This window comes from Nomascus leucogenys, chromosome 9 (assembly GCF_006542625.1).
Source record: "Nomascus leucogenys isolate Asia chromosome 9, Asia_NLE_v1, whole genome shotgun sequence".
Classification (NCBI taxonomy): domain Eukaryota; kingdom Metazoa; phylum Chordata; class Mammalia; order Primates; family Hylobatidae; genus Nomascus; species Nomascus leucogenys.
This window is the reverse complement of record NC_044389.1, coordinates 114,091,596-114,117,619: the sequence shown is the minus strand read 5'-3', so window position 1 is coordinate 114,117,619 and position 26,024 is coordinate 114,091,596. Positions and strand designations below refer to the sequence as shown.

At 41.8% G+C, this 26,024-nt stretch overlaps 1 protein-coding gene across 5 annotated transcripts in view; it reads left to right on the top strand.

The window, feature by feature from the left end:
- The window catches only part of WDR37 (WD repeat domain 37), a 77,624-nt gene that overhangs the window by 5,215 nt on the left and 46,385 nt on the right, over nucleotides 1-26,024 (top strand). For 3 of the 5 annotated variants that reach the window (XM_030819368.1, XM_003280239.4, XM_012499419.2), the window contains exons 2-7: nucleotides 11,047-11,224; nucleotides 17,442-17,538; nucleotides 19,559-19,654; nucleotides 19,956-20,020; nucleotides 23,904-24,039; nucleotides 25,740-25,811. In XM_030819368.1, coding sequence (XP_030675228.1) covers nucleotides 11,087-11,224; nucleotides 17,442-17,538; nucleotides 19,559-19,654; nucleotides 19,956-20,020; nucleotides 23,904-24,039; nucleotides 25,740-25,811 — 604 coding nt within the window. In that variant the 5' untranslated portion in view covers nucleotides 11,047-11,086. Of the gene's footprint in view, nucleotides 1-2,739; nucleotides 3,452-11,046; nucleotides 11,225-17,441; nucleotides 17,539-19,558; nucleotides 19,655-19,955; nucleotides 20,021-20,487; nucleotides 22,419-23,903; nucleotides 24,040-25,739; nucleotides 25,812-26,024 lie in introns of those variants that run through there. The other 2 variants (XM_030819369.1, XM_030819370.1) reach the window with 2 other exon arrangements.

The following is a 26,024-nucleotide window of genomic DNA, read 5'->3' as shown; positions in this document are numbered from 1 at the left end:
GATGCATCTCTCAGAACCTGTCCCCATCCTTAAGCGATGTATGACTGTGTTGAAAGGCTCTTAATTGGATTTGGGAACTCTGTCTCATAGGGATGGTGTGAGGATTAGTGACTCTTTGTATTTACTGATCCATTTAAGCCTTACAGCAGTTCTTTGTAGTAGCTCTTCAGCCTCTGGTAGATCTGCCAGTCCACCAACTTTCTTCCAGTATCTCTCCATTAATTCTTTCTGTTTTCGCTTCCCTTGTTGTCTATTTTAGATTCCATGGTATACCATTTCAGTAGTTTTACAAACACCTGCCACTTCCTTGTCACTCTTCCCATGATACCAACCTGAAAACCCCCTAAACTAGTTATTAAACAGTTAAAGAAGATTTATGCTACTACCGGTTGAGCATCCTAATCCAAAAATTCAAAATCCATGGTGCTCCAATATCCAAAACTTTTTGAGTGCTAACATGACACAAGTGGAAATTTCCACACCTTACCTTGTGACAGGTTGTAGTCAAAATGTGGGTGCACAACATAGTTTATTCAGGATCCCATAGGGCAAAATAAAATTACCTTCAGGGGGCCTGCCGTGGTGGCTCAGGCCAGTAATCCCAGCACTTTGGGAGGCCGAGCTGGGCAGACCACTTGAGGCCAGGAGTTCGAAACCACCTCGCCAACATGGCGAAACCCCATCTCTCTTAAAAATACAAAAATTAGCTGGGCATGGTGTTGGGTGCCTGTAATTCCAGCTACTTGGGAGGCTGAGGCAGGAGAATTGCTTGAACCTGGGAGATGGAGGTTGCAGTGACCGAGGTTAACGCCACTGCACTCCAGCCTGGGCTACAGTGGAGACTCCATCTCAAAAAAAGAAAAAAATTACCTTCAGGCTACGTGCATGAGGTATACATGAAACATAAGTGAACTTTGTGTTTAGCCTTGGGTCCCATCCCTAGGATATCTTAATATGCATATGCGGATATTCCAAAATCTGAAAGCGTCTGAATTCTGAAACACTTCTGGTCTTGAGCTTTTTTTTTTTTTTTGGGCCAAGGACTGAGTTTCCATGGAGGATCTGGTGTGAAAGGAAGGAAGTGGTGATGGGACCAATACGGACGCTGGGAAAAAATGTGGAGGGTGTGAGTACAGAGACGATAAGATTACTCCAGTATGAAAAAATCTGTATTTGGTGCCAAGTTCCAGGGAGGTGATTGTAGGAAATGCATACATTTGGTTGCAGTTGATCAGCAGAAAAAGATTGCCAGTGGTATTGACTATTATGTGAAGTGGCGAAGAAAGCAAGCTAAACCAAAGAGAACACCATGTAACTTATGGAGAGGCTGGAAGAGCCAGTGAGATAAAATCAGTGATCCAAAACTTATAATTTTGATGAGAAAGGAAAGGTGATATTGTAATCTCTGCATGTTTGGTAACCAACTTGTAGAATGTCTGGAATGCATCGGAATGTTTCTACAGATGAAGTTCTTAATAGAGGGAAGGGAAACCCTTTGCTGGTTTTATCTGCTTCATTTAACTGAAGATAGAGTCTCCCTTTTTCTCTGAGGCCATATCAGGACAGCTTTCATAGGCTTTTGATGTGGTTTCTTTTTTCCTTTACAAAACGTACTCCATAAACTACAAAGTAACTGTTTTATGTTGTAAAGCAAGACTTACTTCTTTAAAAATAGGCCTACACATATGCAATTTCAGAATAAAAGATGATTCTTGGCTTTCTGCTTGCGGAAAGATGGAGACTTATTTTTCCTTATTCCTCCTTCGAAGTACATCTAAAAACACTGGACATATATAAAACAAATGTAAGAGTGGGCCGGGCGCAGTGGCTCACGCCTGTAATCCAAGCACTTTGGGAGGCTGAGGCGGGCAGATCACAAGGTCAGGAGTTTGAGACCACCCTGGTCGATATGGTGAAACCTGGTCTCTACTAAAAATACAATAATTAGCCAGATGTGCTGGTGGGCACCTGTAGTCCCAGCTACTCGGGAGGCTGAGGCAGGAGAATTGCTCGAACCCAGGAGGTGGAGGTTGCAGTGAGCCAAGATTGTGCCATTGCACTCCAGCCTGGGGAACAGAGCGAGACTCTGTTAAAAAAAAAAAAAAAAAAGAGACTGAAAGATGGAGAAAAGAAAGTAGACTTGCTTCGTACATTGGGACCACAGAAATGACACCAAACTTAGTTCTGTGAGTTTTCCTTTTGCCTCATGTATCTCATATGTTGTGCTGGATAAGCTAGCAGCGCAGGTATAAAAGGATTCAGACAAAATAAGGCCCAAGAAAAGCCTGCTCTCTGTGTCTGAAAGACCAGGAAAGGGGCAGCCTACAAATCAGAGAACTTTTCAATGGTAAGTACTTTCCTCCAGCTAAATATCACAGGAAACCCTGCAGTACCACCCTCACCCTGCTCATCAGAGGCTGGGCAGGTACTTCAGATTCCCACTCATGACAAGCTGGGATGAGATGCTCCTCTCTGCAGGGTTGCTGTCAGAGAATGCTGGCTGAGGAGTTGGGGTTTTACTTCTGCTGGGTGGTGACAGAGCACAGCCTCCTTTCTGCTAGGGTATCATAAGAGGGACCTTGCAAAACTCAGGAACTTTGTTGCTGCCCTGTGGTCATGAGGCCACCCCTCCGTGGTGTGGGGGAGACTGTATAGGGAGCAGCAGGGAGGCAGCCCTGATTCAGCCTTGGTGGTGGGAGTGGAGGTTCGGGAGGAGGCTGAACTTTCTTTCTCATGCAGGGGTCCGTGGAGACTGAGTGGGAATCTCAACTTTCACCTCACCGTCCACATCCACCTGGCAGAGGCCTGCTCTAACAGAAGACTTACATCAGATCCTGAGTCTGATGTCAGGATTTCAATGGAAAATCACTCATAGGAAAATCTCAACCTCAGTAAGAAAAGACCACTGATGCCAACGTAGAGATGACACAGACTTTAGAATTATTTGACAAGGACCTTAAAGCAGCGATTGTAAAAATGCTTCAATAACCAATTAACATTCGAGACAAACGACAAATAGCCTCAGGAAGAAAATACAGGATGTAAAAAAGAAACACCAAATTTTAAAAGTGAAAAATAGAATACGTGAAATAAATTCCGTGGATGGCTCAGCAGCAGAAAGGAGAGGAGAGACAAAAGCTGTCAATTTGAAGATAGAACAATAGAAGTTACCCAATCTGAAGAGCAGGGAGAAAATAGACTGGAAAAAAGTGAGCAGAGCCTCAGGGGCCCGTGGGACTTTAACAGAAGATGCAACATCTGTGTCATCAGAGGTCTAGAAAGAAGGACAGGGTGGGGGGAAAATGTGTCTGAAGAAATCACTGCTGTATGTTTCCTAAACTTGGCAAGCCATACACCTTCAGACTTAAGAAGCAGCATAAACCTAGAGAAGATAAACACAAAGATGCTAAGACACATCCAGGCAAACTTCTGAAAACAAGACAGAAGCGTAGTAAGAGAGATACCACTTGACCTGTAATGGGAAACAATTTGAGTGACAATGGATCTTTGTTTTTTTTTTTGAGATGGAGTCTTGCTCTGTCACCCAGGCTGGAGTGCAGTGGTGCGATCTCAGCTCACTACAACCTCTGTCTCCCAGGTTGAAGCAGTTCTCCTGCCCTAGCCTCCCAAGTAGCTGGGATTACAGGCATGCCACATCACACCTGGCTAGTTTTGTATTTTTAGTAGAGACGGGGTTTCACCATGTTAGCCAGGCTGGTCTTGAACTCCTGACCTCAGGTGATCTCCCCGCTTCGGCCTCCCTTGAGCTTGCTGGGATTATAGTCGTGAGCCACTGTGCCTGGCCTGACAATGGATCTTATCAGAAATTGTGGAGGGCATAAGGAAGTGGCAGGACATTTTTTTCAGGTGCTGAAGGAAAAGGACTATCACCTCAGAATTTTATATCAAGTGAAAACTTCCTTCACATGATTTATCTCCAGCTGACCTACTCTATGAAAATAACAAATAAAGGAAATTCTCCAAACAGAAAGGAAACGATAAAAGAAATGTGGGAACATCAGGAGGGAAGAACAAACAATGGACAGCAAAAATATCGGTCGATTCAGTATTCGTTTATTTTTCTAAATTGTGTTTGGAATTTGAAGCATAACTGTGGTGTGGTTCTCAGTGTATGTGGAGGAAATATTTATGATTATGTTATAAACGGGGAAGGTAAAGAAGCATTGAGGAAAGTAAGATTTGTATACTTTGTGAACTGGTAAAATGTTGACAATCAGTAGACTACAATAAGCTGTAAATGTATAATGTAAAGCCTAGAGCTACCACTAAAAAGTTACACAAAACAGGCAAACTCAGAAATACTGTAGGTAAATAAATATGACATTATAAAAAGTGTTTACCCCATAGGAAGGCAAAAAAGAGAAGAGAGGGAGAGAGAATGAATGATACACCATGACCAAGTGCAGTTTGTGGCTACAAAGTTGGATCAATATTTGAAAGTCGTCAGTGTAATTGGTGCTGTCAGTAGGTAAAAAAAAAAAAGCTACTCGGAAAAAAAACATGATAGAATTCAGCACTCATTCGTGAAAGAAACTCAGAAAATGAATGATAGCGGGAAACATTTTCAACTTGATGAACAGCATCTATAAAAAAACTACAGCTGGCATCAGACTTAATGGTGAAACACAGTATTTTCACCCGAATATTCAGGGCAAAGCAAGGGTGTTTGCTGTCACTATAGTAATTTAAGATAGTACTGGAATTTCTAGCCAAATCAAGAAGGTAGTAAAAGGAAATAGAAGGCTTACAAACCACAAAGGAAGAAATAAAACTGTCCTTTTTTTTTTAGATGACTTAATAGTTGACATAGAAAATCCCAAGGAATCCACAAAAAATCGTGAACTTTAGGTTCAGCAAGAATGTACACGTTTAATGCATAGAATCCAGTTGTATTTATACTAGCAATTAACATGTGGAAACCAAAATAAAAATACAGTATCATTTAAACTTACACAAAAAATAAAAAGAGAGATGTTAGTCTAAAATGGAGAAAAGATATGTAGGACTTTTTTTTGAGATGGAGTCTCGCTCTGTCGCCCAGGCTGGAGTGCAGTGGTGTGATCTTGGCTCACCGCAACCTCTACCTCCTGGGTTCATGCCATTCTCCTGCCTCAGCCTCCAGAGTATCTGGGACTACAAGTGCCTGCCACCACGCTCTGCTAATTTTTTGTATTTTTTAGTAGAGACGGGGTTTCACTGTGTTAGCCAGGATGGTCTCGATCACCTGACCTTGTGATCCGCCCGCCTTGGCCTCCCAAAGTGCTGGGATTACAGGCGTGAGCCACCGCGCCCATCCCGATACTATGACTTTTATGCAGAAAAAACCTTGACATGGAGGAAAGTAAGATCTACGTAAATACTGTATTCATAGATTAAAAGACTCAACATAATAAATATACCACTTCTCCCCAGACTGATGTACAGATTTAACACAATTCCTATCAAGATCCCAGCAAGATTTTTGTAGATATGTAAAAGATTATTCAAAAATGTAAAAGGAAGGACAAAGGACTAGAATAGCTAAAACAAAATGGAGAAAGATTTAATAGGAATCACTGTAACTGATTTTAAGACTTATCATACAGAACAATAATAGAAACTGCGTGTATTAGTCCATTTTCATGCTGCTGATAAAGACATACCTGAGATTGGGCAATTTACAAAGGAAAGAGGTTTATTGGACTTACAGTTCCACATGGCTGGGGAGGCCTCACAATCATGGCAGAAGGCAAGGAGGAGCAAGTCACATCCTACTTGGATGGCGGCAGGCAGAGAGGGAGAGCTTGTGCAGGAAAACTCCCCCTTATAGAACCATCAGATCTCGTGAGACTTATTCACTATCATGAGAACAGCACGGAAAAGACCAACCCCTCCATGATTCAGTTATCTCCCACTGGGTCCTTCCCACAACACATGGGAATTCAAGATGAGATTTAGGTGGGGACATAGCCAAACCATATCACTGCCATTGGTGGAAGGATAAATATGTAGATCAGTGGAACAGAGTAGAGAACCAAGAAATAACGCCACACAAGTACCGTGAGTTGATTTTTTGACAGAAGTCCAAAGCAGTTCAATCTAGGATGGATCATCTTCAACAAATGGGGCTGGGATAATTGGATACACAGGTGAAAACAAACAACAAAAAAACCTTGACTTAAATTTTACACCTTATAAAAAGGTCAGTACCATATAGGTAATAAATTTAGATATGAAACAGAAAACTATAAAAAATTCAGGAGAAAACAGGAGAAAATTTTTGGCCCCTAGAGATTCATGAAAAGTTCTTGTCATGACTTTAAAAGTGCAATGCATAGAAAAAAATTATCAAAATTAAAGAAGTGTTGCTTTGTGAAAAACTCTTAGAATGAAAAGCAACAGATTGGGAGAAATGATTTGCAGCTTAACCTATGTGACATGTAATTCATACTACAGAGTATATAAAGAACTCTTAAATCTCAACAGTAAAAAACCCGAACAATACTGTTAGAAAATGGGCGTGAAGAGACACCTCACTGAAGAGGATATGTGGATGACAAGCACATGAAAAGATAGTGTCACTAGCCATCAGGGAAATGCAAATTAAGACCACAGTAAGATATTACACACCTAATGGAACAGCTAAATAAAAAAATAGTGACAAAGGGGTGCCTGCACTTGCAGGTTTACACAGCACTGTTCACAATAGCAAAGGTATGGAATCAACCTAAGTGCCCATTGATGGATGACTAGATAAATAAAATGTGGTGTGCACACACACTCTGCAATACCATTCAGCCATAAGAAGAATGAAATCATGCCATTTGCAGCAATGTGGATAGAACCAGAGGCCATTATTTTAAGTGAAATAAGCCAGGCACAAAAAGTCATGACTCATGTTCTCACTTACATGTGGGAGCTAAAAAATGTGAACACATGGAGGTAAACAGTGGAAAAATAATAGAGACCAGGAAGGGTGTGAGTCAGGGGCGGAGGGAGGATGAGAAGAGAGTTAAAAGGTACAAACATGCAGTATGATAGAAGGAATACATTCAGTGTTTGACAGCAGAGTAGGGTGACTATCCTTAAGAAAACAGTATTTTAGGCCGGGTGCTGTGGCTCACGCCTGTAATCCCAGCACTTTGGGAGGCCGAGGCAGGTGGATCATGAGGTCAGGAGATTGAGACCATCCTGGTTAACACGGTGAAACCCGTCTCTACTAAAAATACAAAAAATTAGCCGGGCGTGGTGGCGGGCGCCTGTAGTCCCAGCTACTCGGGAGGCTGAGGCAGGAGAATGGCGTGAACCTGGGAGGCGGAGGTTGCAGTGAGCCGAGATTGTGCCACTGCATTCCAGCCTGGGCGACAGAGCAAGACTGTCTCAAAAAAAAGAAAAAAAATGAAAACTGTTTTACTGGGGTGGTGGATACCCTAAATAGCCTGTCTTGATGACTGTGTTGTATACCTGGCACAAAATTTCTCATGTATGACATAAATTTTCATAAAAAAGTAGTGACAATACCAAATGCTGGTGAGGATGTGGATAACTGAATCTCTCATGTGTTGCTGATGGGAGTGTAGAATGAAACAGCCACCCTGGAAAATACTGATAGTTTGACACTCTTAGAAAAAAACCACAAAAACTAAACATGATTAAACATAAGCAATTCTGTTTCCAGGTATACCCAAGAGAAATAAAAGTATACACATACAAGAAAGTTGCACATTAACCTTCATAATAACCTAAAATACGGAAACAACCAAATGTCTATCAGTTATATTTGGCAATAAAAGGGAATACATTACCACTATGCTACAACATAGATGGACTTTGAAATAATTGTGCTAAGTGAAAGAAGCCGGTTGTCATAGACCAGAGCGTATATTGTATGATTCCATTTTTATGAAATGGCCAGAACAGGCAGATTCATATGGAGAGAAAGTAAGTTAGTGATTGCCTAGGGCTAGCTGGGAAGTCGGTGGGAGAAATGAGGAGTGAGGGCAAATAGGTGTGGGATTTCTTTTTGGGGTGATAAAAATGTACAGTCGATTGTGGTAATGATCGCACAACTTCCTGAGTATACTGAAAGTCATTGAATTGTGCACTTTAAATAGGTATCTTACATGGTATGTGAATCATATATCAAGATTTCTTTTAAAGCTAAATACACATTTACCCTGTGACTGAGCAGCCTTATCCCTGGGCTGTTTATCCAAAAGAAATGAGAACTTAGGTTCACATAAAACCCTGTATATTATTGTTCATGGCAACTTTATTAGTAATAGTAAAAAAATGGAAAGGATATATATATATATATGTATTTTGCAGCAGGTGAATGGTTAAACAAATGGCTAAATGTCCATACTGTGGACACTAGCTAGTAATAAAAAGGAAAAAACTGTTGATACATGCAGAAAATTGGTTGGATCGTAACCATTAAATTGAGTGGAAAAAAGAGTCTCAAAAAGGGTACCTGCTCTTTGATCATATTTACATAACATTCTCAAAATGACAAAATTGTAGAGATGGTTACGGATTAATGGTTATCAGGAGTTGAGGGATGGTGCCAGGGAGTTGGGCTAACTAATGGGTAGTGTGGGTGATCTCTATGGTGAGGGGAGTGTTTTGTATCTTGAACATGTGGCACCTAAAGGAATTTATATATGTGACAGAGTGACATCTATACACACATTATACTAATGTCAGTTTGTTGGTTTAGTGAAATTAACAAACTAACAAATTAACAAATTGTACTGTAATAAGATGTAACCACTGGGGAGATATGGACCATCTTTGCAACTTCCTGTGAATCTGCAGTTATTTCAAAATAAAAAGTTGAGGCCAGGCACAGTAGCTCACATCTGTAATCCTAGCACTTTGGGAGGCTGAGGTGGGTGGATCACCTGAGGTCAGGAGTTCGAGACCAACCTGGTCAATGTGGCGAAACCCTGTCTCTACTAAAAATACAAAAATTAGCTGGGCATGGTGGTGCATGCCTATAGTCTCAGTTACTCAGGAGGCTGAAGCACGAGATTCTTGCTTGAACCTGGGGGATGGAGGTTGCAGTGAGCTGAGATCACGCCACTCCACTCCAGCGTGGGAGACAGAGCAAGACTCCATCTCAAAAAAACAAAAAGCAAAAAGCAAAAAGCAAAAAAAAAAAAAAGTGAGAACTTCATAACTCACACGACTGTTTTGGTTGAGAGTTACTAGAAGCTTGTGATTAAGTTAAAGCTTTTAAAAACTGTCCTAAATAATAGGCAAACTGTCTTCCAGGTTTCTAACATTTTTGGGTTATGCTTGGCTTTTAAAAAAGTTTTAATAACAAAATTTACATATGAGAGTTCTGCATAGTATGTAAGAAACAGGAAACAAAGCTAAACTGTATATACTCACATTCATATTTAGAAAGATATTTAGAAGAGATATTTAGAAAAATGCTACGACTTCCTTGAATTCTAAGGTTAAATATGTTGATTTCTACTGTTTTATTTATAATATTAAAAATAAATGAAGTGAATTTTTATAAGTCACAATATTTTCTCTTAGAAAAATATTTTCAGCCTTGGTATTTAGGATTATAATTAGAATGCTTAATAAACTGAATAGGAAAGATCTTGTTTATGTTATTAATAACCTTTATGGAAGACACTCTAAATTTTTTGTGAATACATTTCATCTCTGTTAAGAATACTCTCTTATGTATAGATAAACTTATTTTTCAAAACAGGCTGACTTGTTTAAAAAGAAGGGAACGCTAGTGATTTTTAAATATTGTAGAAAAGGAATCATTCTATAACAAAGTAAGGAGGTGTTAGGGCTATTGAGTAAGTGAGAGCCGTTTGGAAGGAAAGGAGTAGCATTTCAGGGATGTGTGTCCGCACCTGGTAATGTCTAAGGAGTTGATAATGAAGAGGGCTGGGCACACCAGAAATAAGGTCTTGCCTTGAGGCACAGGCTATTGCTGTTGCGTGAGTCACCGTTGTAACTGTCTACTTGGAATTTAGATGTTTACATAGTCCTTATGTGTATTTTAAAGGTTAGCGTATTTTTCCGTTATGCTGATATATTCACAGAACCATCCCCTACTCTTGGTACTTGGGCCAGTCTTCTCTAAATGAAGATGATGGAGGCATGTTGGCTTCTGGGAGGTTGTGGGCGTGTCCTGCTTTGCCTTTGACTGCATTTGGGGCAGGGATTCTGTCACGGTGAGGTGCTGAGCTGGCCTGATGATAGGATTGTGTTCATGGGAGGAGGGATCAGTAATAGCAAAAAATCACCAGGTAATGTTCAAAATAGCAAAATCTGTAGTCGAAGGAAGAAGATATGTGTGTAAATATATTACCTAAGATTGTAGTAAGTAATGTAGTGATATAATGGGGAGGAAGGATGGATAATAACAGGAAATGAGTAGAAAATGCCCGAAGTGGGTAAATCATGTTTAAATTAGAGATTTGAATAACTTAATCACATGTGGTTAGTTTGAATTGAGATATGCTGTAAATATACACACTGAATTTCAAAGAGGTAATCATAAAATATCCCATTGTTTTTTATGTTGACTATAAAATATTTTAAACGTATTGGGTTAAGTAAATCATTAAAAGTAATTTCATATGCTTTGATTTTTAAAAATATGGACACTGGAAAATTTACATCCATGACTTGCATTATATTCCTATTGGACAGCATGAGTCTAGAATCTGTAGTCTAGAATATGCAATTAACATTGGTTCCCTCGGGGGAGTAGACTGTGCCTGGGGAACGTTGGGTTAAGGGAGAGCTATTTTTTTTTAAAAATTTTAAACCTCTTTTTTGCCATTTGATACTTAAGATGTTAATGAAATTTGATAAAGAAATTACTTCTTTAATAAGGGCTGTGGTCCCTACCTTAAACCATCTTAATTTGTCATATTCCAAATTATATAGTTAATGTTAACCATAGTAAGGAAGCTTGTAATTAGAAGTCATCATTATCTTCTTCACTGTTTTTCTTTTGTTTCAACTCGCTGTATCAGAAACACTGTTTTTTCTTGCTGTTTTTAGCTTACTGCAGGAGTGACCAGGACACTACCTCCTAGAAGTAATGCCCACAGAAAGCGCAAGTTGTTCGACTGCTCGCCAAACAAAACAGAAGCGCAAATCCCATAGCCTTTCTATACGAAGAACTAACAGCTCGGAGCAGGAGAGGACGGGACTGCCAAGAGACATGTTAGAAGGACAAGTAAGCTACTATTGATCGGGGCCTTATTGATTGATTTATTTTTGAGACAGAGTTTCGCTCTTGTTTCCTGGCTGGAGTGCAATGGCGCGATCTCTGCTCACCACAACCTCCGCCTCCTGGGTGGAAGTGATTCTCCTGCCTCAGCCTACTGAGTAGCTGGGATTATAGGTATGTGCCACCACGCCTGGCTGATTTTGTATTTTCAGTAGAGACAGGGTTTCACCTTGTTGGTCAGGCTGGTCTCGAACTCCTAACCTCAGGTGATCCACCCGCCTCGGCCTCCCAAAGTGTTAGGATTACAGGCGTGAGCCACTGGGCCCGGGATCAAGGCCTTACTTTAAAGATGGTGATTGTGTCTGTAATGTTATAAAAGTAGCCAAATATATAAAGGTCTCCAAAGTAGAAAAAAAGGGTTGGGTTACTAAAAAAAGATCACCCCTCCCAAACTCCCCCAAAATAAACTCGTTAAAACTTCTATCAAATACAACAGCATACACAGATGGGTTAGGATATGTATACTAAGTAATAACAAATCAAAGTAGGTATGAGAGTTTGGATTAGTTTTATTCTTTGCACAGGCTTGTGGACAATACAATTCTGGGTTTTCTGTCTCTGATAGTCTCAAGAAAAGAAGAGTATCATATCCTTTTAATGATCTCTTTCTGTGAAGAGTTTTTGGAATCAGATCTTTTAGTGACTTTGCTTAGGTTCATCCTTGTCTCTGCTGCAGTATGTCATCCTTGGATTAAAATGAACTAATTATTTTTGATAAAGATAAGTTTTGCTTATACTTTCTCTAGTTCATTTATAGCTGATGAAATTCTGTCAGAATTTTTTTTTTTTTTGAGACGGAGTTTCGCTCTGTCACCCAGGCTGAAGTGCAGTGGCGCGGTCCCGGCTCACTGCAAGCTCTGCCTCCCAGGTTCATGCCATTCTCCTGCCTCAGCCTCCTGAGTAGCTGGGACTACAGGCACCCGCCACCACGCCTGGCTAATTTTTTGTATTTTTAGTAGAGACGGGGTTTCACTGTGTTAGCGAGGATGGTCTCGATCTCCTGACCTCATGATCCACCTGCCTCGGCCTCCCAAAGTGCTGGGATTACAGGCGTGAGCCACTGTGCCTGGCCCAGAATTTTTAAGAGTATTGTGAAGCCTAGACGCAGTATATTTATATTAAAATAAGCTCTAGATATATCTAATACATGGTTATATACGTATATAACTATACATAAACCTACAACCATTCCTTCACAATTAGAGCAAATTCATCAGCCATAATGCTGTAGGAAGATAAAGCTTAAACCTGAGAAATTGGCTTCTATGAATATTGGATCTTGTTAGGACCATGTGGGTAACTTTATGCCAGGACTTCGAGGCCAGGACCTCTACACTGAATACAACAGTGTGAACCCAGAACCCGACATGACTGTTGCCACGAAGAGGATCTTCACCTCAAATTAGATGATTATGCATTGAATAAATAAACCAATACCTGGTTCTAATTTCTATAAAAAGTGATTACATATTAACTTAGTGTTCAAAAAAATTACAAAAATAGCTTTGGTATTCTTAGTGTGTAACTTTGCTAGGACTCCCATAACCTAATGCCATAAACTGGGTAGCTTGACAGACTGGGCAGTTAAACAGCAGACATTTATTTTCTCGTGGTCCTTCCAGGCAGCTGGAAGTCCTAGATCAAGGTGTGAGCAGGGCTGGTTCCTCCTGAGGCCTCTGTCTGTGGCTCGCTGACACCGTCTTCTCTCTGTGTCCTCACAGAGTTGTCCCTCTCTGTGTGTCTTGTCCTAGTCTCTGCTTACGAGGACCCCTGTCATACTGGAGGGCCCTCCTTTATGACCTCATTTTACTCTCACCACCTCTGTCAGGGCCCTGCTTCCAAACACAGTCGCATGCTGAGGTCCTGGGCCTGTGGACTTCAGCATGGGACGTCTAGGGGACCCCGTGCAACACAGCACTTAGGAGACAGCAGAGCTACGCGGCAGGACTCCTGTGGTGGGGGCAGCGTCTGTATCTGTATCTGCTGTCTGATGCGGGAACCACCAGTTACATGTGGCTGCTGAGCACTTGAAATGTAGCCAGTGTCCCGGGACATGAAATTTTAATTTTTAAAACTTTTAATTACATTGAAATTTACATAGTCAGATGTGGCAAGTGGCTCCCCTATTGGACCGTGTGAGTAAGCAGTCAAAGATCGGTTTTCCTACTTTGTTTCTAGCAGTGGAAACCCTGCCCCCTCCCCTGCTGGCATATTCTAGAGTTGTCTCCTGCCTGGGGTGAATGTGTTCTCCTCTGGGCCCTGAATGCCCATTCTCCTTTGTGACACAGCATAGGCGGTGACTGCATCTCATGGTAACCCTCACAAAGGTAGCTCAGAGGTAGCTCAGAGCCACACGGCCTCGTCCTCTGCACTACCTTCAGCCTGTGTCTCCCACGCTCCCTCCCTAGACGGAGCTCATTTGTTCAATGAGCAGTGATTTGGAGTGGGACCAGTCAACATGTTCTGTAAGTGGCCCGCGTGAGGCGCTCTGCCTTCCCCCTGCCGTGGGCAGGAGAGAGCTGTGGTGTCTGCTGCACGCGTTTGGCCTGGTATGTGTGAGGGGTGATCTCAGAACAGGGAGGTGTTGATTAATGTGGGAGTGGTCTCGTTCTAGACAGTGTAGAGTGACGCCCTTTCAGTTGTTGAGGAGCAGCAATATAGAAGAGAGGGCAGATGAGTCTGAGGGAGACATCGTGTTAGGTTTAACTTTATACGTCTCAGATTTGCCAGTCTGAAGTAGTTTAGAGAGCCAGGTTCGCGCAGGCGCGGGAGGTCTGTCATTGCGGAGAACTGCGACGGCCACGTGCACACAGTGCTGGCTGCGGCCTGAACAGCTGTCTGCTCCCTGCGTGTGCGTGCCTCAGCTTTCAGGTGTGTGTTGGTGTCGATGTGATGAAACAAATTCATTTAAAAGCTTTGCTGAGTCATACCAGTAGTGTCTTGAGTTTTCTCAAGTGGTACCAAAAGTTCAACAACTCGTTTGAGAGTCTGTGAAATTGAATGGCACAGAAAGGGAGAACTGATGGAAAAGTTTGAAAGTCATTTTGTAAGCGTGCTTTTCCTGGGCTCAAGTTCCCCTTCTAGTGGGACAAGTCCTCATTTCTCTGTGCATTTAGTTTCTTGATTATAAAGTGAGATTAATGCTGACTTCTCAGCTTTCTTTTCCATAGCAATTCCTTTTTTAAAAAAAATTATACTTTAAGTTCTGGGGTACATGTGCAGAACAAGCAGGTTTGTTACGTAGGTATACATGTGCCCATGGTGGTTTGCTGCACCCATCAACCTGTCACCTACATAAGGCATTTCTCCTAATGCTATGCTTCCTCCAGCCCCCCAACGCTCCGACGTGTGATGTTCCCCTCCCTGTGTCCATGTGTTAGCAATTACTTTCATATTAATATGCACTTAATATTTAAGTATATATGACATGATGTAATTAGTTGCTGAACAATAAGAGCCTTAAAACATGACGGATATAGATGAGTAGGAACTGATTCTGTAGGAGGAAATTGGCCTCGTGTAAGAGTCAGAAGGGCTTCTGAGGAGGTGACGCTTGTGGGGAGGGATGTTCACAGAGAGGGAATGGGGCGTGCAGAGGCCACAGGGCAGGGAAAATACTAATAGTGATTCTCAGTTCAGTGCAAGCTTATGTTTCGTAGTTATTGGAACTTCTTCTTTTTTTTTTTTTTTTTTTAGAGACGGAGTCTCGCTCCGTTGTCGCACTCTGTTGTCCAGGCTAGAGTTCAGCAGTGATCTTGGCTCACTGCAACCTCTGCCTCCTGGGTTCTAGTGATTCTCATGCCTCAGCCTCCCAAATAGCTGGGATTACAGGTGCCTGCCACCAGTCCTGGCTAATTTTTGTATTTTTAGTAGAGACGGAGTTTCATCATGTTGGCCAGGCTGGTCTCGAACTCCTGACTTCAGGTGATCTGCCCACCTTGGCCTCCCAGAGTGCTGGGATTACAGGCATGAGCCACCGTGCCTGGCTGGGACGTCCTTTTTAATGGCCTAGTTTTAATTTTTATGGTTGTGTTTTCCTTTCTTTTTTCTTCATGTTCTTCATTGGTTTTAGAAGGATGTTTAGAGGCTATAGTACCAATTCAGTAGATTCAGTATTTAGAGTAGTGTGTGTGTGTGTGTGTGTGTGTGTGTGTGTGTGTGTGTGTGTAGTCTGTAAAATTTTTGTGAGAAATCTGTGATAACTGTAAAACTCACATTGCTGGCCGGGCGCGGTGGCTCACGCTTGTAATCCCAGCACTTTGGGAGGCCGAGGCGGGCGGATCACAAGGTCGGGAGATCGAGACCACGGTGAAACCCTGTCTCTACTAAAAATACAAAAAATTAGCCGGGCGTGGTGGCGGGCGCCTGTAGTCCCAGCTACTTGGAGAGGCTGAGGCAGGAGAATGGCGTGAACCCGGGAGGTGGAGCTTGCAGTGAGCCGAGATTGCACCACTGCACTCCAGCCTGGGTGACAGAGCGAGACTCCGTCTCAAAAAAAAAAAAAAAACTCACATTGCTAAAATGCTGTCATTTTTCCCTAAAATTTCTGTCTTTTAAGTTAATCTCAGAAGGATTTAATAAATATAGTACATCTTTTTTAAAAGTTTACAACTCGGCCAGGCGCAGTGGTTCACGCCTGTAATCCTAGGGCTTTGGGAGGCTGAGGTGGGCGGATCATGAGGTCAGGAGATCAAGACCATCCTGGCTAACACTGTGAAACCACATCTTAACTGAAAATACAAAAAAATTAGCTGAGTGTGGTGGTAGGCGCCTGTAGTCCCAGCTACTCAGGAGGTTGAGGCAGGAGAATGGCACCAACCTGGGAGGCGGAGCTTGCAGTGAGCCAAGATCGTGCCACTGCACTCTAGCCTGGGTGACAGAGCGAGACTCCATCTCAAAAAAAAAAAAAAAAGTTTACAACTCATCAGAATAAAAAAGTTTATACTATATGTAAATTTGAAAAGTCCCATAGAAAGGTTAAGTATCAGCCGGGTGTGGTGGCTCACGCCTGTAATTCCAGCACTTCGGGAGGCTGAGGCGGGCGTATCACGAGGTCAGGAGATTGAGACCATCCTGGCCAACATGGTGAAACCCTGTCTCTACTAGAACTACAAAAATTAGCTGGGTGTGGTGGTGTGCACCTATAGTCCCAGCTACTGGGGAGGCTGAGGCAGGAGAGTTGCTTGAACCTGGGAGGCGGAGCTTGCAGTGAGCCGAGACCACACCATTGCACTCCAGCCTGGGTGACAGAGCGAGACTCTGTCTCAAAAAAAAAAAGGTAAGTATTGAAACACTATTTTAGAAATATTTGATGAGGATTTTTTTGAAAATTACTCTGGGTGTTGGGAGTAGGGGACACATACCAAATGGTACATAGGCCATGCCCTCAGGGAGGTTGGAGTGGCACATGGCTGTATCTAGCAGGCTCTTGTTGACTAGCGGGTCCAGGCAGTGAGTGCCTGTGATATGTTTGGTGCTCAGGACCTGCTTACTTGCTGGACCACACTTGACAATGTAGCTCCTTCCCTTCACCTTCCCAGGGGTGCGGGAAACACACAGGCATGAAGAGCGTGGTCCGGCCGGGAAATTAGAAGTTAATCATTTTTTCACTCAATTAATAGACATTTGGCTGTTTTTTGTGAAATTTTTCTTTTTTTCCTCTTCGGAACGCTCTCTTAGGTGTTATGTAGAGTGACGGGAAGAGTGACTGTGCTTTTGCTTGAAGCGCAGTGGGTGTGGCGGGAACTCTGTAAAGGTGCCTCTTCCATGAGGGTCTAGTAGATTAAAATACTTGTAGGATAGCGTATGATGGCACTCAGAGGCTGTTTATAATAGTTCATTTATGGGAGCTGCTGCCTTTCTCTACAAATTTGGAAGTTTTAAAATAAGGTAGGCTTATGTCCTCTCTTGTAAAGGGAAAAATTGTGTTATTTTGAAGGAGTGTTTGTTTATAAATCCCATATCATACTAGGTAGCCATTATACAATTTGATTTATAGTTTCCTTGGCAGAAATTTGGAACTATTTAAGCATTTTATGTATAAAAATATGTAATAATACAAAATAAGAGTTTAGAATAAAAGATAATTCACTTGGGAAAAAGCATATTTGTACTTAGAGTTTTTCATTCATTCATTCATTTTAAACAAAGTCTTCTTCTGCAGGATTCTAAACTGCCTTCCTCGGTTCGCAGTACACTTCTGGAACTGTTTGGTCAAATAGAAAGAGAATTTGAAAACCTTTATATTGAAAACTTAGAATGTGAGTATCTCCTATTTTAATATACATTTATAGCTTTACCTATCCATAGTCAAATTTATGAATAGACATTCATCACTATATTAGTTTTCTGTTCTGCTGTAGCAAACTTAAACTTATTTTAGTGGCTTAAACTAACACAGATTTATCATCTTGCAGTTCTGTGGGTCTGATGTGATTCCCACGAGGACTCCGTTTCAAAAATAAATAAATAAAAATAAAAAATAAAAAATACATGGATCTTATAATTTTCCCTACACCAAGTACACCATAAATTGAGAAAACATTGATTTACTTTTTTATTAATATAACATCATTTGAAAATTGATGCATATACTATATCTGACTTATTAAAGGCAAATCAAAACAATTTTGAATTAGCTTGGCTTTAATTTTTCTTTCTTTTTTTTTATTTTGGAAGTAATGCCCATATGTGCTTAAAAATTTATCAAACAGTATAAAAAGAAATCTACCATTACCCCTCAAGCCCATCGCACTCTTCAAAGGAAGACATTTTCTGCGTGTTTTTGCTTTTGGTTCTTTTGGTGGTTAGTCCTGTGAATGTAAGTAATCGTCTTCTGGTTTTAGATCTATCCGCTTTAGTGTTAATGCTTCACAGTGAAATAAACAGGTCCTTTTCCACTGCTCTATTACTTGCCAGTTTTTCTTCTTCTAGGGTTTGTGTTTGTAAAATTTATATATATAAATACAGGGTCTCACTGTGTTGCCCAGGCTGGTCTCAAACCTCTGGGCTTAAGCGGTCTTCCCACCTTGGCCTCCCAAAGTGCTGGGATTATAGGTGTGAGCCACCACATCCAACCTATAAAATTTGTATTAGACAAATGTAACTATAATCAAGTCTTTCATGCTTTATCTACAGGTTGATTCCAAAAGTTGAATACTAACAAAGAGCATTTCCATTGTTAAGCTGTTTTTCACTCTGTAGCTAAGTGGTGTGGTTGGATGAATAATGAAGAGAATATAATCCTATGTCATTTAAACTTTGCTGTTGGAAATTTTAATGTTAATACAGGATTCTCCTTTTTAAAGAGTCCACCTTTACAATTCATTGAGGGAAAAATTATTTCAACTTTTTTTTTTTTTTTTTTTGCGACAAAATCTTGCTCTGTCACCTAGGCTGGAGTGCAGTGGCGCGATCTGGGCTCACTGCAACCTCCGCCTCCCAAGTTCAAGCGATTCTCATGCCTCAGCCTCCAGAGTAGCTGGGATCACTGGCACCCACCACCACGCCTGGCTAATTTTTGTATTTTTAGTAGAGAAGGGGTTTTGCCATGTTGGCCAGGCCGGTCTTGAACCCCTGGCCTCAAGTGATCTGCCTGCCTCAGCCTCCAAAATTGTTGGGATTACAGGCATGAGCTACTGTGCCCAGCCCAGAATAATGTTTTTAATCGTGCAGAATCAAGCACTATGGAAACTATGTTGAAATGCAGGTGCTGTCTTTGAGACCCTGATAGCAGTGTCTTCCACGGTGTAGTAAGTGTGTGAGCTTTTATTTTTGGAATGGTATCTCGAATGATTTCTTTCTTTTTTTTTTTTGAGATGGAGTCTCACTGTGTTGCCCAGGCTGGAGTGCAGTGGTGTGATCTCGGCTCACTGCAATCTCTGCCTCCTGGGTTCAAGCAAATCTCCTGCCTCAGCCTCCTGAGTAGCTGGGATTACAGGCATGTACCACCATGCCCGGCTAATTTTTGTATTTTTAGTAGAGACAGGGTTTCACCCTGTCGGTCAGGCTGGTCTCAAACTCCTGACCTCGTGATCCACCTGCCTCGGCCTCCCAAAGTGCTGGGACTACAGGCGTGAGCCACTGCACCCAGCCTCAAATGATTTCTTTAGTTTTTTGAGAACTCTATGAATTGTGATCTTGCTTATTAGAATATTATTCATGTCTTTGTTTATATAACACTAATATATAGCATTTTTTCTGTGTGCAAGTTTTGGAAGTGGTGAGTACACTTAAACATAAAAACATACTTTAGATTTTTGAAAACTTTTTTCTTCCCAGTGCGTAGAGAAATCGACACCCTTAATGAACGTTTAGCTGCTGAAGGACAAGCGATTGATGGAGCAGAGCTGAGTAAGGGCCAACTCAAAGCAAAAGGTAAGGTGAATTGAAAGTCTTGTCCTGCAGATTATATATGCAGGAAACTTGGAATTTAGTGCAGGATGCTGGCTGGTTTGCGTTTTGCTGTCAGCAGACCTTGAACTATCTAATTCAGGTGTGGGTCTAGGAGAATAAGGAGCTCGGTTCTTGTTCCTGTTCTGCCATGGCTCTGTGTCACTAGGGTCAGACGAGCCTTTCTGGGCCCCCTTTCTTCCTGTGCAAGACACAAGATCCATTTGGGAGGCTGTGGGTCTTTGATTGTGTGATTGTGTTTGATTGACACTCTCTGTCCCTGCAGCCAGTCACAGCACCAGCCAGCTCTCCCAGAAACTGAAGACCACTTACAAGGCTTCCACCAGCAAGGTATGCAGGCCACCGGCTCTCGAGCCATCATGTGGTGGTTAAGGTGTGCAGATGTGTACTTTAAGTTGCATATTTTCCAATTAGAAAGGCATAGTAGAAAAAGATAAATGGTTTTAAGGGAAATTTAGTTTTTTAAAGGAATGTCCTGGCTTGGCATGGTGGCTCATGCCTGTAATCCCAGCACTTTGGGAGGCTGAGGTGGGTGGATCACTTGAGGTCAGGAGTTTGAGACCAGCTTGGACAACATGGTGAAACCCTGTCTCTACTAAAAATACAAAAATTAGCCGGGCGTGGTGGCGGGTGCCTGTAATCCCAGCTACTTGAGAGGCTGAGGTATGAGAATTGCTTAAGCCTGGAAGGTGGAGGTTGCAGTGAGCCGAGCTTACACCACCGCACTCTAGCCTGGGCAACAGAGTGAGATTCTGACTCCAAAAAAAAAAAAAAAAAAGAAAAAGAATGTCAGTATGCAGGCATTTACATAGTAGCTTACCCTAGTACCTACAGGGATTAATATATGATGTATTAGTAAATATATTGTCTTTAGAGGGAATATATAATTTCTGTTGTTAATTGGCTTAATATAAAGGGTCTGAATTTGGAGGAAGCTAATAAATAGGTGCAAATTAGTGAAAATTATGTTCTGAGCTAAAGTTACATTTTAGTTCATCACGTTCTTCTCCTCAGTTTCCTGTGTGATCAGGAAGTGAAGGTCTGTCTCTGAGGCACACAGGGATGTTCATGATGTTTTGTATTTTCTTAAAGTATCTTGTGCTGACCTTCTTAAAGTGGAAAGGGTTTAATTGTTTGGGAATTCATTTGTCTGTGATGGATTACTATCAAGTGATATTTTGAGGCAATTTTGTGTGCATCTGTACTTTGGCATATTTCAAGGATACAAAAGATAAATTGAAATTTTCAGTGATCTTGCTATGATGGTGTAAGTAGTTCTTGGTAGCTTTTTATTTTTCCAATTTGTTTCCTTGAGTTTAAAGTTACTTAGCATGACATCTGTAGTAAGATTAACTGCCATTAATAGAGCAAATTCAGTCCTTCTGCCGTTTGTCCTCATTTGATAGTCTTTGGTAATTCTTTGTTATTCAAAAGAAAATCTGAAATTGCTGGTGTTTTCTACTGTACTTTCCTTTGATAACATCTAGAATGTAAGCTGCTAATTTATTTGATTTTTTTTGGCCATGTAATATCTAGCTTATACTTACAAGTTTGGAACTTTTGAATAAATTAACTTGAAGCTTTTTCTTCATAATGAAGTGTGAAATTATGTTCTTCCTCATTTAATTTCTTATTACATTATCTCAGATTATGTTGCCTTTTCTGGTGTGTACAGTTGTATGTATACAATGTATGGTCTTGGAATTCCAAAACTTTCTCATTATTACTGAAGTAGAGGAAGAAATGATTATATAAAGTTGTCCTTTACCATGAGCAGTAAAAGATAAGATTTGGACAAGGGTAAGGATATGTACAGTAATGCTTTGCTTTAAAAAATGTATTAGAGATGTTTAAAGCCTAGTCATTTTAGGTATTAGAAATTCATCTGAATTTATAAGAAGCATATTACTAATGATCTTTATAGCCTTTGCACACTGCCCATACCCATTGTAAAAAATAACTGAAAATATAAGACATCTGAAGATTGAAGAAATAATTTGGTAACAGAATATATTCTGATTTGTACTACAGTGTGGATTCTTGGTGCCAAAGCTAAGCATGAATAAGAGAAAGGCTACAGTCTAGATTTATTACTTTCCCTCCTTCTGACCCAGAGCCATGAAAAGCAAGTAACGTGCCTGGTGGGATAGCGGGAACACAAAAGTGTGTTACATGAACGCAGAAGAGGTTTTTCCCCTTCCTGGGTGGCTAATGAGATTTCTGATGCCTACGTGGGAGGGAAGTGAGGGAGTCTAACCTGCAGCCCACTTTAAAGAAACTTATAAAAATCAGAAAGGGCTTTTTCCACAAAAGAAGATACTCATCTTCTCAAAAATATTTGCACACATTTTTACAACCATGCTTCAGATTGCGCCGCAGTTAAAATGATCTGGGATGATGGGCGTGAGCGTCAGTTTGCTGCTTCATTCTGCTGCTTTTCTGTTATGAACGTTCCCTCTAAGTAATTCAGTCTGTTTTGTTGGGCCTCTTGATAATGACGACTAAGTCAGCTTTTCTAAGGAAAAAGAGTTAAGGTAATGGATGGTCAAAGTGCAGTGGGCATTTTGGAAGCAACACATGAGAAAATATTTGAAAACGGCACATGATCTCCTGCACAGCTCCAGCCGCCCAGCTCCAGCCGCACAGCTCCAGCCGTACAGCTCCAGCAGCAGTGCAGTTGGAGCCTCCGGGAGGGAGCCACTCTGTTCTTACCCTGGGAATGGAGCAGGTGAAGAATGTAACTCTAGTAGTTTGTTTCTTATAATACTGTTATTAATGTTAGAAGTGGTGAGAGACATGGAAAATGAAATTTACTACGATACGGTTATTAATGTTAGAAATGGGGAGAGACTTGGAAAGTGAAATTTACCACAGCTTATTATGGTGGGAGGTTGTGTGTGTCCTTTAATTTCACTCCCTCCTAAAATGTTACAATATTATTTAACATCTGAATGACACTTTCTGTAAGCAAAAGTATCTCCCACGTTGTGGAGGCATAATTTTGCTGGATTGAATAGGATATTAGTGTTCAGAAAGAAAAGAGGATAATGATGGGTTTGAGGTTGAACAAGTGTTTTTGCAATTCCTGTGACCAGTTCCAGTGGAAGTTCTTTCTGTAACTGGTGAAAATGTTGGCCTCTTCCTCAGCCTTTTATGTCACTGTATCCGAGGAGAATAACTCGAGGGTGCAGACCCAAATCCATGTGACAGTGGGTTGTGCTTTCATGGTCTTAGGAAGAATGAATTTAGATCTGTTTTTCAGGGCTATGCCAAATCAGTGTTTAAAACAAGTTGTGTAGTGCCACTGATTTTAGTTCTTCACTTAGTTTTTTTGTTTTATTCTGAAAAGTCTACATTATTCTGATTTACCTAACAGCTGGACAGCTGTTTTCTTACCGAAGAAAAATTTAAAAAGCAAACTCTGCAGAAATCGTTGTGTTGAATTAGTTTCTTCCTCACTCACTTCATATTTTTCCTGACAAGAGACATGAGAACTGTCTGCTGTGTGTGTCGTCATTCGAGACGATGCCTTTCTGTGGTCTGTGATGTGTTCGCATTGTCTCCTGCTGGGCTGGGCATGTCCAAAAGGCCAGGGGCCCACGGCCGCACTGCCCTGCATCCTCATAGCTGGTGCCTGCTCTGAGCGAGCGCCCAGTCTCGGGCAAACCTATTACTGTCGTCTTTTGATTCCTCCCCACCACAGGCTTTTTTTACACTTGATGATACGTGGTTGGTATAAATTTTCAAAAACAGCAAAATGTGAACATGTACAGCAATCAGTGTCATTAGCTAAAGTTAAAGGTTTGGGATGTCCTTCCTGACTTCTTTGTGTCTGAGTGGCTAGCTAACGATTTGTTTTTTTTAAGAATTTGGAAATTTTGTCTCATGGTTTGGGTTTGGGGGAGAGGACCTGAAACACCTAAATCCACCCTTCTGCAGTGAGACCTTCCATGCCTGGCTGTCGGACTGAGGTGGGGGAGCCTGCGCAGGTCGCCGCGAGAGCTGCACGCATTCTCTGTGATATGAGCTGAACCTGCCACCCTGTCCACACAGGGCGTTTCAGCTCACACTTGGGCTGTGTTCCTTGATGCTTTTAACTGTCCTAGTCAGTGATTTGTGCATTTTCCAAGACGTCTTTTTCGTTTTCTCTTTCTTGACTTAGAAAAATTTACTTCAGCAAATTGTTTCACAAGACTCCCCATCTCGGTTTCAGATTGTCTCCAGCTTTAAGACCACGACATCGCGAGCTGCCTGCCAGCTCGTGAAGGAGTACATCGGCCACCGGGACGGCATCTGGGATGTCAGCGTGGCCAAGACACAGCCAGTGGTGCTTGGGACTGCATCAGCTGGTGAGTCGCACACGGACCTGGCCAGCCTGCAGAAGCATGGCTGTGCCTGATCCCTGAGTGACAGACATTCACTTTTCTGTGGCAGAGGAACCCTAGATGCAAAAGCGTCATGGAGGAGTCAGTGGAACCCACACATTAGCCCTTGGTGATGCTTAGTGCTGTGGCCTGCAGTCCTGCATTCTGTGGTCCCGTGGGTGGGTGTCCAGCTGCATCCTGCATTCCATGCTCCCGTGAATAGATGTGCATCTGCACCCTGTCTTTTCCAGGTCCCCGTGGGTAGGGCGTTGGAACTCACAGTGAACCAAGTATCTGAGGAAAGAAATACTTGTTTGGAATGGATTTAACTTAAATATGTTGAGGAATCAGTATTCCAATTATTCGTTTTCTTTTTCCTTTTTGAGACAGAGTCTCACTCTGTCGCCCAGGCTGGAGTGCAGTGGCGCAATCTCGGCTCACTGCAATCTCCGCCACCTCCCGGGTTCAAGTGATTCTCCTGCCTCAGCCTCCCAAGTAGCTGGGACTACAGGTGCCCGCCACCATGCCTGGCTAATTTTTTTGTTTGTTTGTTTGTTTTTTTAGTAGAGGCGGGGTTTCACCGTGTTAGCCAGGACGGTCTTGATCTCCTGACCTTGTGATCTGCCCGCCTTGGCCTCCCAAAGTGTTGGGATTACAGGTGTGAGCCATCGTGCCTGGCCCTTTTTTTCTTATCCATAGCCAAGTGTGTTTCTGATTTGTAGATGTATTTGACTTTTTTTCCACAAGTGGAGTACAGTTGAGGGACAGGACTGTGGTACTCACTGAAAGTGAACACTACCTGGGCGTGTAGCCAGCAGTGAGGCTGATAGTCTCCCCCAGCAGAGGTTTGCCCACAGGGGCAGAGTGTGGAAAGTGACCCTGTGTTTTCTCTAAAAAAAGATATTTTATGAAAGCTATCTAAGGTGGCATAATACCCCTTGAGATAAAAATTGCTCACATTACAAATGGTGCTCGTTGAAAATGCTGTCCCAGCTTGTGAGACGTTAATCACTCACTGGACTCTGCTTTTTAGAGGCAGAAGTGAATGTGATAAACCACTTGAATAGCGAAGAAAGTTCTTGCTCCTCTTTGAAACTGTTTTCATGGATGAGCGCCTTGGATTCCTTTGGAAATCATAGTTTTAAAAAAAGAATAAAAAGGTCCTTTCTGATATTTCAGAAATTTCATTTGGCTAATTGGTGCTTATTTCTCAGATTTTCCCATTAAATCTACTTAAAAAAATAATGGCTATTAAGAGAAAGGCCCAAAGATCCAAAGAAATGCTTATCTCAACAGTTGTAACTGGATTTGGATGCTGTTTGAATTTGAACTCTGGGAGATGTTCTGGAACATTTTAATACTTTAATAAAATAATGAAACTGTGATGGGAACGACCTCTGTCTGTCATTTTCCAGCATGATGCAGCCAGCCTCATAGTAAAGTAGGAAATCAAGTCTCTGGTTGTCCATTAGCTGACTTCATGGCCTCAGACAGGTCACAGCTTCTCCCATTTGGGAAATGTTTTCTTTGATCTGTTGAAGTGTAGAGAGTAATAGAATCAAAGGTGGAAGAGATATCAGTGGTAGTGTAACTTCCCATTTTTAGAGTATTTGTCTTATTCTTTCATTTGAAAAACTATAAACTGATGATAGCTAAGTTCTGACTTCTTCATTTCCATCTTACAGATCACACGGCTTTGCTGTGGAGCATAGAGACAGGGAAGTGCCTAGTCAAGTACGCAGGCCACGTGGGCTCAGGTAAGCACTGCCTAAGGAGTGCCGTAGCCAGAGGCCATTGCCTCCTCCAGTGTGTTTTTAAAATCGTGCATGATGAAGCCAGCTGCTACTCCGTAGGAAGCCTTACTGTTTCGGTTGTCGGGACAGTGTGGTCTGTTCAGAGACTGGGATAACTCTGTCTTGAGCTCGTATGGGCTCAATAACAGGGAAACGCTTAACTCCCTAAACAATGTA